Source organism: Musa acuminata, chromosome BXJ1-2 (assembly GCF_036884655.1).
Source record: "Musa acuminata AAA Group cultivar baxijiao chromosome BXJ1-2, Cavendish_Baxijiao_AAA, whole genome shotgun sequence".
NCBI classification, from domain to species: Eukaryota; Viridiplantae; Streptophyta; class Magnoliopsida; order Zingiberales; family Musaceae; genus Musa; species Musa acuminata.
This window is the reverse complement of record NC_088328.1, coordinates 17,971,731-17,989,656: the sequence shown is the minus strand read 5'-3', so window position 1 is coordinate 17,989,656 and position 17,926 is coordinate 17,971,731. Positions and strand designations below refer to the sequence as shown.

The 17,926-nt window shown below is 37.4% G+C and overlaps 2 protein-coding genes and 1 pseudogene across 2 annotated transcripts; 2 read left to right on the top strand and 1 right to left on the bottom strand.

Annotated features, from left to right (window-relative positions):
* The first annotated feature begins 82 nt into the window (after nucleotides 1-82).
* LOC135596254 (protein S40-7-like) lies at nucleotides 83-6,112 on the top strand. Its single transcript, XM_065088296.1, has 4 exons — nucleotides 83-1,083; nucleotides 3,162-3,230; nucleotides 5,194-5,274; nucleotides 5,974-6,112. The coding sequence occupies exon 1, from the start codon at nucleotides 357-359 to the stop codon at nucleotides 1,077-1,079; it is 723 nt and encodes a 240-aa protein (XP_064944368.1). The 5' UTR covers nucleotides 83-356; the 3' UTR covers nucleotides 1,080-1,083; nucleotides 3,162-3,230; nucleotides 5,194-5,274; nucleotides 5,974-6,112.
* LOC135596246 (momilactone A synthase-like) lies at nucleotides 5,777-7,849 on the bottom strand. Its single transcript, XM_065088280.1, has 2 exons — nucleotides 7,540-7,849; nucleotides 5,777-6,694 (listed from the first exon to the last, which is right to left on the bottom strand). Exons 1-2 carry the CDS (start codon nucleotides 7,578-7,580, stop codon nucleotides 5,935-5,937), a joined length of 801 nt encoding a protein of 266 aa, XP_064944352.1. The 5' UTR covers nucleotides 7,581-7,849; the 3' UTR covers nucleotides 5,777-5,934.
* Nucleotides 7,850-9,680: 1,831 nt separating this feature from the next.
* Nucleotides 9,681-17,905, top strand: LOC104000517 (protein SEEDLING LETHAL 1, chloroplastic-like; annotated as a pseudogene).
* The last annotated feature ends 21 nt before the right edge of the window (nucleotides 17,906-17,926 follow it).

The following is a 17,926-nucleotide window of genomic DNA, read 5'->3' as shown; positions in this document are numbered from 1 at the left end:
GAAGCTGCATTCTTTCCCCTAAAATAGATATAAATGCTCATGCCACGTGGTTTCAACTAGTTGTCACCAAATCTGGCAGTATCGTTTGCTGTTGAGGTTGTGCGGTGCAGGCGCAGGAAAAAGAATCCTGTATGAATTTGGATACGTATTAGGTTTCGTCCTTCACAAATTAATTAAAGAGTATGAAACCGCACCCATTGGGTCACGTTTCCACGGCTGCGATCGCTCTCCAAGCAGCTGTGTTGGCGGCGTAATCGATCAATCGGTGCCTAACAAGGCCCTGAAGGACGACGCCAATTCGTTCGCCTATCTCGCCGTATTCCGCCGCCTTCCCTCGCTCCCAAACCCTTTGTTCCATGGAGAGTTTCCGACACCACCGATCTCCCAGCTCCGAACGATTCCTCGCCCTCTTCTCCCCGCCGCCTCCCGACGACTCCAATCCCACCACTGGCGTCGAGCTCCACGAGGCCGAAGTCCTCTGGACCTTCGCCCCCGACGACGCGGCCCCCCGGCCCGCCGTGACCGCGAACCCTAGCCGCACCCATTTCCTCCCGCCCTCCGACCGCGCCGCTCTCCGCCGCCCTCTCGACCGGAGCTTCGGGATCCTTGCGGCCCTGCCGGAGGACGGCTCCCCTGCCCCCGCCGCTGCCTCCCCCGCCCCTCTCCTCCAGCGGAAGCCCTCGATCTCCTCCGCGTCCTCCTCCGCTTCCAGCACCCCGTCCTCTTCCTCCTCCTCCACCACCGCTGCGCGGATGATCTCGGCGATCCCGAAGCCGAAGCCGGAGTGCTCGCTCTCTGTGCCGGCCGGGAGGACGCACCACCTGGCGCAGTCGCTCCCGGTCAACGTCCCGGTGGTCCCACGAAGGGCAAGGAGGTTCGAGATGGAGGCCACAGATGGTGCCGACGATGGGGATGGGCACGAGATCATGCCGCCTCACGAGATCGTGGCGCGGACTTTTGGCAGGGAGTCGCCTATGACGACCTTCTCTGTGCTCGAAGGGGCCGGTAGGACGCTCAAAGGAAGGGATCTACGGCGCGTACGTGATGCTGTCTTTAGGCAGACAGGGTTTCTTGATTGATGCAGTAAGGATTTCTTTTCCTACGGGAATCAGAATATTTCTATCACATATATCTGGACAATGGTTTGCTTAGTTTGATGGGAATGACTGGGTAAAAAGACCTTTGCTTCATCTTGCATTTCAGTCTCATTCTTTCATCTTGTTTTAGCTTCATTACCAGTTTGCAATTTGTCTACTTCTTCTCCTTGTAAGGAAAAATTGGCAGTTTGTATACAAAGGGCAGCAAAGATTTGCAAGGCCATATTCATTTTGATTCCATCCTTGTTGTGGAACTGTAACATGACTGTAATCTGAAACCATTTATCAAAATCTTGTGTTGTAGATGACTTCGATGTCATTGAGTCTTTGAGATACTTGTAGCTGGGGGTGAAAGTGGTTTAGGTAATTTCTATCGGTATCAGTTTCCACATTTGGATGGAGCCAAAGATTATAATCCATTCAAATTGTGGAAATCAATGTCAGGGATTCCAGGTTAAGATTGATGTGAAGTAGCTAGGAGATGGTGGGGAAATTTGCCATTATACGCTACCAACCACATCGAAACCAAAAGCAGAGTAAGATATTTCATGTTATTTTTAGTTGATCAGTGAGCAGTATGTCAATGATGAATACATTTTTGTTTTGTAGGGCCTTGAATAGTATACAGTTCTCAGAATTGGAGATTTCAAGGTAGAAGCAATTGGATTCAAAAAGGATGGGTGGCAAATGCTGAGAAGAAATACCTCACATAGTGACTGCCATGTACTTGTGCATGTGCATTTATTAGTAGTATGTGCAGGTTATGATGGGAGGAATTTATGGACCTATATTTCACCATCCCAAAATTCTTATGCTTTAGAAGTGGTACCAAAGGTTATGAAGAAGACTGGGCAAAAATTGATCTGGGGTCAAGCTGACACCTACACTCTCGAGTGTCTTGATGAAGTTGGAAAGAAGTGACACTAATGCAAACAGTGCAGAGAACACTGCCATCATATTAATACCGGTAAGAATCTTGTCTGCCAACATATGAGACAACTCTTCATATTATGTTGCTCTATCTTTTTGTCGGATGGATCTTATATAAATCGTTTGATGAAGTACCTCATGAGTGGATATATAGGAATCCAAATCTGCTGAATCACTCATGTTATGATCTTCTACATCCTAGGTCTCCCCAGATGCAGTGTCAAAGTCCCACTATGCTACCCTGAAGGTACACAGATGCAAGGAGAAGTTACTGATGAGACCAAGGTTCATCGTACCACAGTATACCGCTCAGTATGGGCGTTACATACCAGTCCGATAAGGGGACTGGTATGGGCGGTACCACAGTGTTGTACTTCTTGTAGGTTTTTATGTGTTTGACCATGAACTTCTAATGTGTAAAGCATATACCTTGCCATGTTATATGATCTGTACTTGTTGGACCTTTTTTTCTTTTTATTTTTCTCAACTTGTATCTAATGCTTGAATAGTTGAATGGTTGTTTTAATTAATGGTTGTGGACTTACATGCTTAGTTTCCCATTGAATGCATGTTATATAATTATTTATTAGTTTTCAGCTAATCTATGTGATTGTGGAGGCTTTTTTTTCTTGTTGAATCTGTTATAGGTCTATGGAAGGCATCCCAGATCATTGTACATTCTTGAATGTTGTTTCTTGACAGATTTTAGTTCCAGATATAGTTGAGCTTGTTGGAATGTAATACTGTGTTATTGTTGTTCAGTTTACTTGGACTGGTTAAATGTTTAGGTTGGATAGGGATCTAAAATGGTCCCACTGATGTGACCTTAAATGGGTTCTGGATATAGTTGAGCATTCAGGATTCAATTAGATTAGATATGTTTGAAATGATGTCTATCTAGTTTGAGCGGAGCTTCAGTTTTCTTTTTCTTTTTATTCTGTATAGTTTTGTTTAGCTTCTAGTGGAGAGGTCTCATACTGAATGAATTCATAATTAGTGTATCATGTCGACAGATTCATGATTGTAGCATAGCTTTAACTTGGCATTTCAGATTGAATGGCCTATTCTGAATGATTATAGTTCAAGCTTCGGTCTATAAATTCAAATGATCATTTCAAGTGTTCCATATGGCAGGTTTATGGGACGAGTTCGGACTCGAGTTTGTAGAGAGCAATCAGCAACTATTTTGCTATCAACTTTCAGGTCAGCCCAATTCTCCTGAATCAATATTTGTTTTAATTCTGTTCTTTGATTTACTTGGACATGTTCATTTGAAGCTTGAGCTCATAACCAACAAACAACAACACGACATAGAAATCAACTAGTCATGTATTCTCTGATCCATTTTCTGCTGATAAGCGAAGGCTATTTTTGGACTGGTTAACAACTTAGAAACAAGCTGATTCATACCAAACAATTTCATTTCTTTCAACTGGTGATAAATTATAACCAATAATGAGTTGGTAGCAATCTGAGCATCTGTAGCTAACTGAACCGATTTCATGTCGAGTGCTTTTGTGCCCTTGTCATTGTGCGTGTGGCTGCCATAACCATGGAAGCCACTGATGAGACTCTCCGTTACTTCTCTCATTTCTTTCAGTCAATGCTAACTTCGCTGATCTTCAAGCACTAATATAACAACTTTGCATCTTTACCACATTCAATGTGGATCAACTGACTTGGCTGGTTCTTGGAGGACTGTATGAACTGATTGATAGAAATAGAACTCGTCAGATTCAATAATATATTCAAAATGATTTAGACTTTCCTTCTGCATGTTGCCCCTTTTTCTCTGATTGTCCCTTTTCTTTGACTACCTCTCTTCCTACAGCCCTTTCTCTTTTTCTGGTCCTCCCACTCCCCCTGGTAAAATCCCTTCGATCGTCCTGTCCTACCCCTTGTTAAGTTGTTTTCTCAAATATCTCTTCCACTTGACGCTGCAATGCATTCAATAGATGCATGGCTCCAATGCAGGCTCCTTATGATGCCTCGCCATCGCTGCTTGATTCTAAGTCATCGGAGCTTGTGGAGACTGCCTTTTCTTTGGTTACCTTGGGTGGTTGGAAGGATGGCGAGAGGAAATTGAGAGCTTTCTCTGAGGGCACTTCCTCTCCATGTGTGGGCCTTTGTACAGAAAACATCTGCTGGATGTGGGGACTTTGCTTTTGAAATTGTGAGCTCTTTGGTTTCGGTTCACGAGCAACGTCCTTCCCTTTGGAAGGTCTGGTGGTCAGCTCCCCAAAGCATGCTTCCTTAGACAAAAAATTTGAGTTGTTCTGTCATTGCGATTGTATCAGCCAATTCATGGATATTCTGTCGGTGAAACTCTTGTTGCCCGATGGCTTTTAAGCCACCAAGGACACTAAAGATCAAAGGAGTTTATCCTTTTTGAACATGAATAGGATGTCTAACATCAGCGTCGAGAACCACTTGGAAATATATTGAGTTGCCTCAACTTCCATCTTGTGATGAACTCACTGGTCTCCGACGGGAATTGAGTTTGCAGTTGGTGTTGATGTGGTATTGACCTTGTTGGACTTCGTCCCATTAGAATCCTCCACCAAAGTTTCGTGTCATCATTTGGGTACATGGTCTTGACTGACCCATTATCTATTTGGAGTTGGGTCTCGATGCTACGAAGTATTCTTCGAGTCACGTATAAAGTTTTTGAGCTGTTTTGTGGTGGGTCTTCAGGTGTTGCTTGCTCTAGCGTGCAGAGCCTGCCCTGTGAGATGTGTCACAACTTCCTATATTGTACTGCACTGACTCTCTAGTATCCTTAGTTTTGCAACCTGAAGTTCGATTCAACCCATTGGGGTCTCTGACTTTATCTTGTGTGCAACCTTCATCAGTCATTGCTCGTTTTGGTAGAGTTCTTCCAAACTCATGGATAGGTATAAAGTATGCTATCTTTCTTCATCAGTCATTGTTCACTTCGGTAGAGTTCCAACTCCCATGCTCACGTAGATGGTCAAACCGATAAATACTAATCAGTATATGTTGGTTGGACCAATTTTAGAAACCTTGATCCGTGATGAACGGTCTGCTTGTGTCGACAACACAAACTAAGATCTTGGTTATATGGTGGTGCTGACTTAAAATGTCTAATGTCTAAATTTTAGTCCTCTTCATTACTGAATGATGTTTGTAATCTGGTTTTTGACAGATGACTGATTTCATTGACATGATGTATGGGGAGATGCTGAATGCTTATCATCAACGCTATTGTAAATACTCCAAGCCATAGGTAAGCTCTTTAGCAACACACTTTCTGTTCTCTGTGGCTGTGTAGAACTAGGACTGGAATCTTTGGTTTTGGTTTGCTCAATTCAAATGAATCCTCTCTGCTTGTTAGATGTCAATTCAGTGATGTGGATCCTCTGCTAAGGGAAAATTTGAGAATATATTTCCTGTTCTTCCTTCCTTTTCACTTACATATAATATATATATTTCTTCCTAAGGTAAATTATATTGAGCACTAGGAGAGACCGGTAAAAAAAGAAAAAATCCGACCATTATTGTTGGTGAATAGTATGTTAAGATGGATATGTAAAGTTATTGATAAATATAGGAAAAGAAAAAGTATTTTTATTTGTGAATAATTATGTATTATTTCGATAAAGAATGAAATAAAAGAAAATTATTTTAAAATAGAATGAAATATGTTTAGGATAAAAATTATTTATTAAAAATTCTTAAATTATAAATATTTTTTTAATTTAGTTAAACATATGTATGAGCTCATACTCTTCATCGTAAGCATGCAGCTTGAAGACCAGTCAATTGACATGAGAAATAAATAGTAGTTCATGCATTCTTGCTTTTTAATTTTATGTTTATTTCCGAAATGTTTTATTTTCTTTTGTGGTGATTATTTTTTTGGAATAGTTTTGTGGCTACTGTAAGCTCATCCCTTGGTAACACTGTAGCCTCCGTCCACCATCAGGTTGGCGCCGCTCACGTACCTCGACTCGTCGCCTCCCAAGTACGCCACCGCCTCCGCCACATCCTCCGCCGTCGCCTTCACCCCCTTGAGGTTGGCCGACCTCTCCACAAACGCCTCCGTCGCCGCCTCATCCATCCCCATCACGCCCATCATCAGCGGAGTCATCACCCCGTGCGGTGACACGCAGTTCACCCGCACCCCGTGCGCCCCCAGCTCCGCCGCCGCGCTCTTCATCAGCCCCACCACCGCGTGCTTCGAGCAGACGTACGAGAGCGGCACCACCCCGCCCAGCACCGACGCTGTGCTCCCCGTGATCACGATGCTCCCCCGGCGAGCCGGCGCCATCACCCGCGCCGCGTGCTTCGTCGCCAGGAACGCCCCCACCACGTTGACCGCCATCACCCGCTCGAACTCCGCCTTGTCGCTGTCGGCGAGGCCCTTCCCGAACTCCCGCAAGGTGCCTGCGTTACTGAACATGATGTCGAGCTTCCCGAAACGGGCGACGGCGGTGTCGACGGCGTTCCTCATGTCGGACTCGTCGGTGACGTCGCAGTGCACGTAGCAGGCATCGGCGGTGCCGAGAAGGTCGCAGAGGGCGCGGCCTTTGTCGTCTTGGATGTCCGCGATGACGACTCGGGCGCCGTAGCGGACGAACAGTTTGGCGGTGGACTCTCCGATGCCGCTGGCCCCGCCGGTGATCACTGCAACCTTCCCTTCAAGTCTAACCCCATAACAGAAGCACTGGTTTGTCACTTTCCGCTCGAGCTATAAATCTTTACAGTTTTATTTTGTAGAATAAGGTTTCAGAACTCATCCTAAATCTAAAATAATTGACTGATTAATATGTTAAGTATAAAAAATTTGAAGTGAGATAAATATATTATTACTGGCTTAATATTTTTAGATGTAAAAGAAAATATTAAGATAAGATTCTAAACCCTTAATTTAAGGAAAATAAATTAGATATATCACCACGAGACTAATATATTTTACATATATAAAGTGAGTTATATGTGTCATTATTTAGACTAATATTTTTAGATGTAAGAAAGAAAGAAAGAAAGAATAATAAGATGTGACTATATGTAAGATAATATTTTAAACCATCATATAAGGTAAATAGATTAGATATATCACTCTTAAGATCGGAAGTATTCGGTCTAAAATTTATAGAAGATTAGAAAACCTCAAACTAAATTAAATTTATTAGATTAAAGATTCGAATCCTCAATTTAAGGTAGACAAACAAGGAATCATTAGATATTAAGTCAGCTATAAAGACTTAATGAATGGCAATAGTATATTGATCGGCAAAAGGACCTTATCCATTACTCATCTTAGGTTTTCAATAGCTAAATTTAACTTAAAACCAAAAATAAATATAAGAATACATTTAATGTTGTAGGAGGTTTTAATCTAATAAAGCTATGAGAGCATATGGTGATGGTAATATACATGCAATAATGGATTGAAGGAGATTAACTACAAGAGCATATGGATATGATGATGGTAATTAATATATGCCACAGAGAGACAGAGAGAGAGAGAGAGAGAGAGAGAATTCACCTTTTTGCAGACGAGGGGAGTTGGGCGAGAGCGGTCGTCATGACGGCGGCTGGCTATCTTTCTCCTTCCTTCCTTCCTAGGCTGGCGATGGTATTAGTCTCCCTACTGCCTCAACATATAAAGGTCTTGCTATGACGTTGACATTGCAAAATACAAACAAGAAGACATTCAAATATGATGGCTATAAACCATCATTTTTCTTCTCTTGACTTATTGAAAATTATGTTTGAAAAATAGCTATGACTAAACTTTAAGAGATTAAAAATATATTAAAGTATTTGATGATAAGGTGAAGATGGCCCTCATCTTATTGTTGAAGTTTCTCGCTACAGCGTTTGACCTTTCAAAATATGAGCAAGAAGACAGACAGATCTGATGGCTATTCTTGTTTGACCAACATTTTTTTTTCCTCTTGATTGATTGAAGTTGTGTTCTAGAAAATAGTTATGACTGAACTTTGAGAAATCGAGAAGCATTGAAGCATTTGATGATAAGGTTTGGCTATGTTGTTGACCATCGCTTTTAAAATGTGAACATGGAGATGCATGCTTGACCATCACTTTTCTTCTCTTGATTTATTGAAAGTGTGTTATAGAAAATAATTATGATTGAACTTTAAGAAATTGATATATATATATATATATATATATATATATATATATATATATATATATATATATATATATATATATATATATATATATATATATTATTGGTTCCGATAGGCTTATCACGTGTTTGAATAATTTTTTAACTAATATAAAATTAAAGATCTTGTCAAAACTCTCTGGAAAGTTAAATTTATTTGGAGCACACTATGGCAAATAATTATGTATATTTAATGTTTCTATGTCTTTTTTTTTTATTAATTCTTTATATAATATATAAAAGATTTATAATAGGTTTGACAATCCTATTTTGATTAATTTTATAATAATTTTAGTCGTGTACATACATGTTGCCTGTGATCGTCACATAGGGATAAAACTATACAAAAATGTCATTCAAATAATTTTGAGTGATTTCTGACTCAATGGTACGAAGTATCAACCAGTACAACATTCTAAAACTATCCGAGTGACATATAGTTGGATAGACCTTTTAGGCATTGTCTAGGATGGTTCGTGACATTGTTCTATAATAATATTATATGGGGATTTATAGAGATTTTTTATCACGATAGATCATCTTAGATCTTTTATCTTATAATCGTTTAGAGCTGAAGTTTATATTTATAATTTATATTATAAATCAAGTATTATTACAATATCTACTTATGATATTCTGAATTAAATGCTTTCTTTCATTCGTCCCTTTTTTTTTCCTAAGATCTTTAGGGTATCATAACAAGTTTCGAAAAAATTAATCTTTTTTAGATTGATACATAAGAATACTATATGATTTAGATAAAATCGACTAAGTCATAAATATAATTGGTGTCATCTAAGTAAAATTTTTTTATCTGAAGTTATTTGTTTTGGGGTGAAACTCAAAAGGCACTAGTGTGAGTGAAATTTTTTATGTTTTTTTATTCGACCTCATCTTTTATCTCCCATTATCATCTATTATGCATAACAAAAGATATAAAACTCAAATTATAGTATAATATTTTATAACAATAACATTTCAAATGGTATACCAATCAAGAATGATATTATAATGTTTCAAGTGAAGTGAGAGTTACCGAAAAGAGAAAGAAACATCTCAAATTATTTCAATCGATAGAGATATAATAAATAATATTAATCTTTTATGTCGATGGATTCCTACAACCAAAAAAATAAATAAATTTAAGTGTGAGTAAAGCAAGAAAATAATAATTTTAGATAAAAAAAATAAGTAAATAATTACACAAAGATAGATTTTATATTAATTAATTTTGTTGTTTTTTATTACCAATCGAAGGAATGGGTTCAGAACGGGATCGAATTTTGCATGATTGGGTCGAGTCGAAGGAGTCTCGATGTTTCTGCCATGTCGGCGCTATTTTTTGCCACATCATCATTCTCGATGAGGCGGTGCAATGCTCACCACACATTGCTATTCACAAATGTGGTGCTCTCTCCATCTATTTGCCTCTCACGTTAGCGTCCGCGAACCAAAATTTAGTTTCCTAAATAGGCCTCCTCCTTCGCGCTCTGATGATAGAGCCATGTGGGAAGCAAACTCGGAGAATAAAAGAAATATTCCCATTTTGCTCCCACCACATCCCACGCCAAGTTCCTCAAATCTCCACCATCCTCTCCCAAAATGCCCCTCGCTTCGCCCTCACACCCATCCACCTTTCCCTGAACACCCCCATCCTTGTTCCCAAGAGGCCCACTAGGTTAACCCCGCCTCTTCCTGTTGTGCCCCCCGATCCCCCCTCCTCGTTCCAAGATAAGCTCCTCTTCCTCGACTCCCTCGGGGTCGACCTTTTCACCGTCGATGCCACCCACCCGTTCCTCACCATCGCACCCCTCGCCGACCTTCGCGTCGCTGTTGGCTTCCTCTGTACCCTCGGCCTCACAACCCCCGAGATCTACCGCGCCTGTGGCATGTGCCCCAAGATCCTCACCGCCACCCCCATCGACCTTGCTGCCGCCGTTGCCTTCCTCCTCCGCGAGGTCAGCATCCAGGGCCGTGACCTTCGTCGCATCATCGACCGCCACCCCTGCCTCTGTTGAGAATTGATTCATAGTAGTTATCTAGGTAGTTATCATATTCTAGGTAGTTATAGGCATGTTCTAAGAAGTGACCCATGATCTAAAAGTTATAGGATAGTTCCTACACCTAACTCAAATATGGGTGATATGATGGAGTAAGGTAGTTATCAATAGGTCATATAAATAGGACCATAGTTCATAAAGCAAAGTAAGGAGCATACACTTGGGAATATCTTGTAAGTGTTCTATGTCTATCCTCTTGTTTAAATACTACATTAGTTTTTTTGATCAAAAGGATTCTTTTTAATTGCATCGTAATATTTTGTTTTTAACATTTCCTTGCTCCTCCATCCTTAATATTTGTAGTATCAAAGCTAAGTTTCAATCTGAATTGGGCATTATGACTTTCAATGGTAATTCCATGTCATAACCCCTTATTCCCATCTCCTCGGGCAAATACTATGAATTTTGAAGTATCAAGATGAAGACTCTATTCAAGTCTCAAGATCTTTATGACTTAATTGAGAATGGATATACAGGTCTAGATAAAGAAATCAGGCTAAGGGAGAATAGAAAAAATGATTCAAAGGCATTGTTCTTCATTCAATAAGTTGTACATGAGATAATCTTCTCAAGAATTACAATAGTGACAACCTCAAAATAAGCTTGGTTGATACTTTAAAATGAATTCAAGGCTCATCAAGGGTGATTACGATAAAACTTCAAACCCTTTGTTGTGAGTTTAAAATTTTGTTCCTGAAAAATAATGAATCGGTGCAAGATTTTCTTTCTCGTGTGATTGAAATTATTAGTCAAATGAAATCTTATGGTAAACATCTTCTTCATCACATAATTATTGTAAAAGTTTTGAGAAGTCTAACTCCGAAATTTAATCATGTTATTACCGTAATTAAGGAGTCAAAAGATTTATCTATATTTTCATTTGATGAACTAATGAGTTTCTTGCAAGCACATGAAGCAAGCTTGAATAAGTCACTTGAAAAAAATGAAGAAAAAATATTTCAGATTAAGAGAGAGTCTTCTACTTCAAAAGAAGATAATAAATCAACAAGAAAAGGACGTGACAAAGGAGGACTTCATGGTTGAAAAAATGAAAGAGGAAGAGGAAGAGGACACTTTGATGGGCATGATGAACAAAAACAATCAAATTATGATAAAAAAAATTACAAGAGTGAAATTCAATATCACTATTGTAAAAAGTTTGGTTATACGAAGGCAGATTGCTAGAAAAATGAAAAATAAGCAAGCTATATGGAAGAAAATGAAAAAAATAGTAAGTTATTTATGACTCATTCATAAGTTAATGATATCTTAAATGATATTTGATTTTTGAATAGTAAATATTTTAATTATATATTAGGCATAAGAACAATATTTAAATATATTAATGAAACTCATAAGTTGAAAGTTAGACTTGGAGACAACAAGCAAATCCCAGTGGAAGGGAAAGAAATAATTGAGGTAAAGACAAATCAAAGGAAGGTAAAATACCTTGATAATATTTTATTTGTTCCTTTTTTATCAGTGTTGGCCAATTGATAGATGATGGATATTCAGTTATATTTGATGATGATTCATGCACTATTAAAGATAAAAAATCTAGTTTGATTATGGTAAATATTTGCATGACATAAATAAGATGTTTCCACTTAATGTTTCAAATATTGAAAAGCATGCTCTTGTCACAACTTAAAAGAATAAGTCTAATTTATGACTTTTAAGATATTGATACCTTAACATTAAGGATTTAAGGTTGTTAAATAAAAAAAAATTAGTTTTCAGATTACCCAAAATTAATTCACTTGATGTATGTGAAGGATACATTTATGGCAAACCAAGTAAAAAACATAAAAAAACATGGAGAGCATCTAATTATCTTAAATTAATTTATGTTGACTTATGTGGACCTATGAATATAAAATTATTTGGTGGAAGTCAATATTGTCTATTATTTACTAATGATTATAGCCGCATAGGTATACTTTCTGAAACTGAAATTTGAAACATTTGATAATTTTTGAAAATTCAAGGCACTTGTAGAAAGACAAAGTGGTAGATGTATAAAGATACTTTAGACAGATAGAGATGGTGAATTTTTATCTAATGAGTTTAATTCTTTTTGTAAAGAAAATGATATTCGTAGAGAATTGATAACATCATATACACCGTAGCAAAATGGTATAGCTGAACATAAGAATCGAATTGCCGTTAAAATCAATTTTGCTTAAAGGAGTTTGCTTAAAGGAAAACACCTTCTAAATCAATTTTGGACAGAAGCAGTTACAATAGCAGTTTATTTGTTGAATATTTTACCAACAAAGGCTGTTATGAATCAAACTCCTTTTGAGACTTGGTATGGTATGAAACCAAGTGTAAGTCATTTAAGAATTTTTGATTGTATTACTTATGCTTTGATAAATTTATAAAATCATCATAAGCTTAATGAAAAATCTGAAAAATACATCTTAATTCGTTATTCTTTACGATCCAAAGCATATCAATTATATAATCCTATTAATGATAAGGTTATTATTAACATAAATGTTATATTTGATGAAAGGGTAAGTTAGAATTGGGAGACCAATAAAGGTGGAACACAAATTCATATTTCAATGGAACTAGACACTCCACAGAATCAAATGACAAATCCTGCTCCAACAAGTTTATCGTCAACCTCACCTAGTAGTAGTTCAAATTCTTATTCCTCAAATGAAACCCCTTCAGAAAATTTCAGATCACTAAAAGAAATTTATGATTCAACATTTACTTTGTTTATTTTATATCCTATATAACTTTTAAGGAAACAGTTAAAAAAGAGGAATGATGAAAAATAATGAAGAAGGAAATCAAATTAATTGAGAAGAATAAAACTTAGGAGCTAATGGATCTATCGAAAGACAAGAAAGCTATTGGATTAAAATGGATATTCAAAACAAAATTTAATACATATGGAAGTATCCAAAAGCATTAAGCTTGACTTGTAGCAAAATGATATTCACAATAACAAGTTATTGATTTTGATGATAACTTTTTTCCAGTTATTAGATTCGAAACTATGAGAACCTTCTTGGCTTTAGCTGCTTACTTGAGTTGGCTTGTTTATCAATTTGATGTGAAATATATATTTTTAAATATAGATTTATACAAAGAGATTGTTGTTACTCAACTTAAAGGTTTTTTGGTTAAAGAACATGAAGAAAAGGTGTATAAGCTAAGAAAAGCTCTTTATGGGCTCAAACAATCTTCAAGGGCATGATATAGTAAAATTGATTATTATTTTCATCAAAATGGATTTAAGAGGAACAATAATAAATCTACTCTTTATCTAAAGAAGGAATGTGAACATAATATTCTAATGATTTATCTTTATGTTGATAATTATATATATGGGTTCATCTAACTCTTTTGTAGTAGAATTTTAAAAGTGTACAATGAATAAGTTTGAAATATCAAATCTAGATTTACTGCATTTTTTTCTTGGGTTGGAAGTGAAGCAAGGATTAGATGAAATTTTTATTTCACAAAGAAAGTATACAATGGATCTACTCAAAAAATCTAATATGATTAACTACAAAGCTATAGCAACACCTATGAATGTAAATGAGAAATTGAAACTTAAAGATGGTATATGTTTGACAAATGCAAGATACTACAGAAGTTTGGTTGGGGGTTTAATTTATCTAACTCATACTCGACCAGATATTACCTTCTCTATTGGTGTAGTATCCAGGTTTATGCATAGCCCAAGCAAACATCATTTCGGAGCTGTTAAAAGAATTCTACGTTATATTGCTAGAACTACATATTATAGTATTTGGTATTCTCATAATTTTAAATATAAATTATTTGATTTCACTTATAATGATTGCATAGGAGATTTAGATGATAGAAATAGTACTTCAGGCAATATTTTTAACCTCAGATCATAAGCTATATCTTGAAGTTCAAAAAAGCAAGCAACAACTACATTATCGACATTAGAAGTAAAATATATAGTTGCAACATCTGTAGCTTGTCAAGCAATATGACTTAGAAAACTTCTTGAAGACCTTCATTAAGAATAAAGAGAAGCAATGGAAATATTTTATGATAACAAAGCCACAATTGCAATAACGAAGAATCCAACATTTCATGGAAGAACAAAGCATATAAAGATACGTTATCATTTTATCCGGGATCTTGTGGCAAACAGAGTCATAACAATGAAGTATTATAAAACTGATGAATAAGTTACAGATATTTTCGCCAAGTCGCTTCCGGTTCAAAAGTATGTTTATTTCATGTGGTAAATCGATATATGTAACTATGAATCAAGAGAAAGTGTTGAAAATTGATTCATAGTAGTTATCTAGATAGTTACCATGTTCTAAGTAGTTATAGATATATTTTAAGAAATGACCCATGATTTAGAAGTTATAAGATAATTCCTACACCTAACTCAATCATAGGTGACATGATGGAGTGAGATAATTACAACTAGATCCTATAAATAGGAATATAGTTCATGAAGCAAGTTACATAGCATACACTTGGAATATCTTATAAATGTTCTATGTTTATCCTCCATCCCCAACAGCCTCCTCGTCTCCGACTTCGTCGACCGCCTCTGCCCCACCCTCTACTTCATCCATATGCTCGGTGTCACCCCAATCGCGCGGCACGCCTCGATGCTCTCCTGCAGCGTGGAGGAGAAGCGTCTCCCTCGGCTGGAGTTCCTGCAAGGAGTCGGGTTCTCCACGGGCGATGCGCTGGCCATGGCGAGGAGGTTTCCGCAGCTCTTCTGCCACAGCATAGAGGAGAATTTGAGGCCAAAGATGGATTTTTTTTGTGTGGGAGATGCGGCGGGACCTCATCGAGCTGAGGGAATTCCCGCAGTACTTCTCGTTTAGCTTGTCGAACAGGATAAGGCCCAGGCATCTGGGATGCGAGGAGAAGGCCGCCTCCTTCGCGCTGCCTGCGTTGCTGCGGCCGAGTAACGAGGAGTTCACTGCACAGTTGGAGGTACGCATCAGCTCTTCCCCTCCGCTGAGAAGGTCACCACTTTGGAGTGGAAGTTTGGATGCACAAGTAGAATGGGGTCTATAAGGCTACTGATGAAGTCTTTCGTTGTGAGTATAATCTCCCATAGTACGATGAGAAGTGTAAATTTGACTCGGTTCCATTCAATTCTGCTCATTTCCAACTGTTGTTCTGTACAATAGCTGATTGGTATTAACATGATTAATTTTGCAAGCCAAGGGTGCTTCTTCTGTCATGGCTTGTGACTTCAGGAATCTATTTCAACCAACCATCTGCATTCTTGCATAAACTCTTATGTCACTAAATTAAGTTACTGCTCCTTGTTATAGATGTTTTAATTACCTGATTTCCACTATAGCTATTGCATCAGAGCTTAGAAGTCGAATACCATAGCATAGAAAACTAGTTGATTACTCAAATTGCTAAAGACATCAAATGTGGTTAACCCACTTAGATAAACTTTTATTGAGTAGAAATTCATCATATGGTCTTTGTTTGTGAAAGAAACTTTACTAAATGTTTTGTGCTGTACCTAAGTTGTGATTTTGGTTCAAGAGTTCATCGTCGAAAGGTTTCTGTTATGTATGAGTTTATAGATGTGTGATTGATATTTGAATCTATAATGAAGTCAGCTGGTAGCTCCTCATACCTGAAAAGCCATTTGATAAAATAAGATGAAGATGAATCATGCTGCATGAATGGAATGTGTTTGGAATTACACTATAATGCAGTGCAGAAAAACAGAGTTGAGTACATAAAGAAACCAGAAAGGTTGTAGAAACCATTGTTATACTTTGGAAACTAATATTTTTACTTTGAGCATTATCTCTCTTTTAAAGTTCTTATTTTCTGATTAATTCTCTACTGTGATTCTTGCTATCATATTTTAATTGGAAGCTACTTGTCTTTGTAAAAGTATGATTTCGTGGTTGCGTAGCAATCAGATCAGAATCGTCGGTTGTATATTCATGTTTGCAAAACTACGATGCGGGTGTTTATTTGAAAGTGGTTACATCTTTTATTAACTGTGAAAAACACAAGTTTCTCTTTTACAAATTGACAACACTTGACAGTTTTGGTTTTGAAAACTTCGGACTTGTATGTCGCATCAGCCAAATGTACCTATTATTTAGTCTTTGGCACTCATTGATACATTGTCATGCACATAACTGACAGCTTTATGTTTCGACAAATTTGAAGACAATCATGGGCATGAATTAGACGCCGAGGCATCAACGATAAACCATTATTGTATCAAGATGTGTGACTCGTATCATGCATTGCCAAGACCAGTCAGAAAAGTGCCAGATGAGCCATCAAGATTACGAAATCACAAGTAATGCAATGACAACTCGAAAGCCACTGGATGCAGTGCACACGAGGGTGAGAATAGGGGGTTGGTCATACACTAAGCCGTAGAAACTTAACTCTATCAATAGATTGTTAATTTGCTTTCAGGACGGGCAGTAGAATGTTAATTTGCTCAAAGTAACTATGATTCTCTGGTAATTCATTAGGCATAAGTTGGTGGAGAATGGAGTTGTTTTAGTTGATTGGAGCTGATGATGTGCATTTCAGGTTAAAGCCCTAGGAAGTGAAGGGAAAACTCTAAATGTCTTTGACATCAGTGTCGATGGGGATCCATATTATCACAAGTTGCAACTACTAAAGAGATTGGAAGGATAGAATCACCAACAAAGTTCTTGCTTGTTTCAGGTGCCAGGAAGCAGCTAGCAGGTTAGATTCTGCATCAACCTTATTTTGAATGTATTTAGTCTTATTACTCCTCTAATGTGATTTTTTTCCTGTAGTATTCTTCACAAAAGAATGACCGAACATCCGATTTTGGTATTTCTTCAGTCATTGTTTGCAAAGCTACAATGTGCAGATTTATGTTGTTGTGGTCAGGACATTCCAATGATAAAATAGACAAGGTTAATCAATCAAATATAGCATATGCAATGCTCTAAGGAAGACAGAGGTCAAGTTATTGAAGTCTTGATGCTTTAGATTATGGCGACTTGAAAAATCATCATGACTGCATGCTAGTCATTGAGGCATCAACTACAGATCATGCTAACCATAAGTATGAGTTTGATAAGTTCATCTATTACTAGTGTCATATCTAGAGAAGGATTTTGCCACATATATATTTATAATGTTTTCTTATTTCATTGTGTAATCAGATTAGTAGAGTTTGTAAATTAAGTTCCTCGGTTGGTTTAGGAGGCTGCTTCTCTTTCTCTAACTAAAGAAAAACATGTCGGAGGCAGCACTCTGGACATCAACATTGGCATATTTTGTGAGGGATTGTTCTGCTACTATCTTTTGTGATGCTCAGAAGATGCACCACACAAGAAAGTGACAAGGTAGGGAGTTTCTTGCTGTTTAAAGAGGGAATCAGCATAATATATATGTTGGTTTCCTATCATGTGACCTATGTGGATCAATCAATCGTTTTAGAAACATCTCTTTAAGAGAAAGGATAAATAGAATCTTTTGGACAGCAGAAGATAGTTCTGTTTATCAACAGTCTAAATCTTTTTTTTTTTTTAATGAGGTGACTTAGGAAGAAAAATTTATTGGACGAAATCTTAAAATCTCGTCCATAAATAAGTGGATTTGATACATTATCATCGGTGTAAATTGTTAGATGAGTTTTTGATCTCTGTAAAAGAAATTATCTTTTATATGTATAATGT

What these genes read in the sequence shown, in the direction of transcription:
- LOC135596254 (XM_065088296.1), top strand. Translation starts at nt 357, where the DNA reads ATGGAGAGTTTCCGACACCACCGATCTCCCAGCTCCGAACGATTCCTC.
- LOC135596246 (XM_065088280.1), bottom strand. Translation starts at nt 7,580, where the DNA reads ATGACGACCGCTCTCGCCCAACTCCCCTCGTCTGCAAAAAG. An exon ending in CTCCCCTCGTCTGCAAAAAG is followed by an intron (nt 6,695 to 7,539) that starts GTGAATTCTCTC and finishes TTATGGGGTTAG; the next exon opens with ACTTGAAGGGAAGGTTGCAG.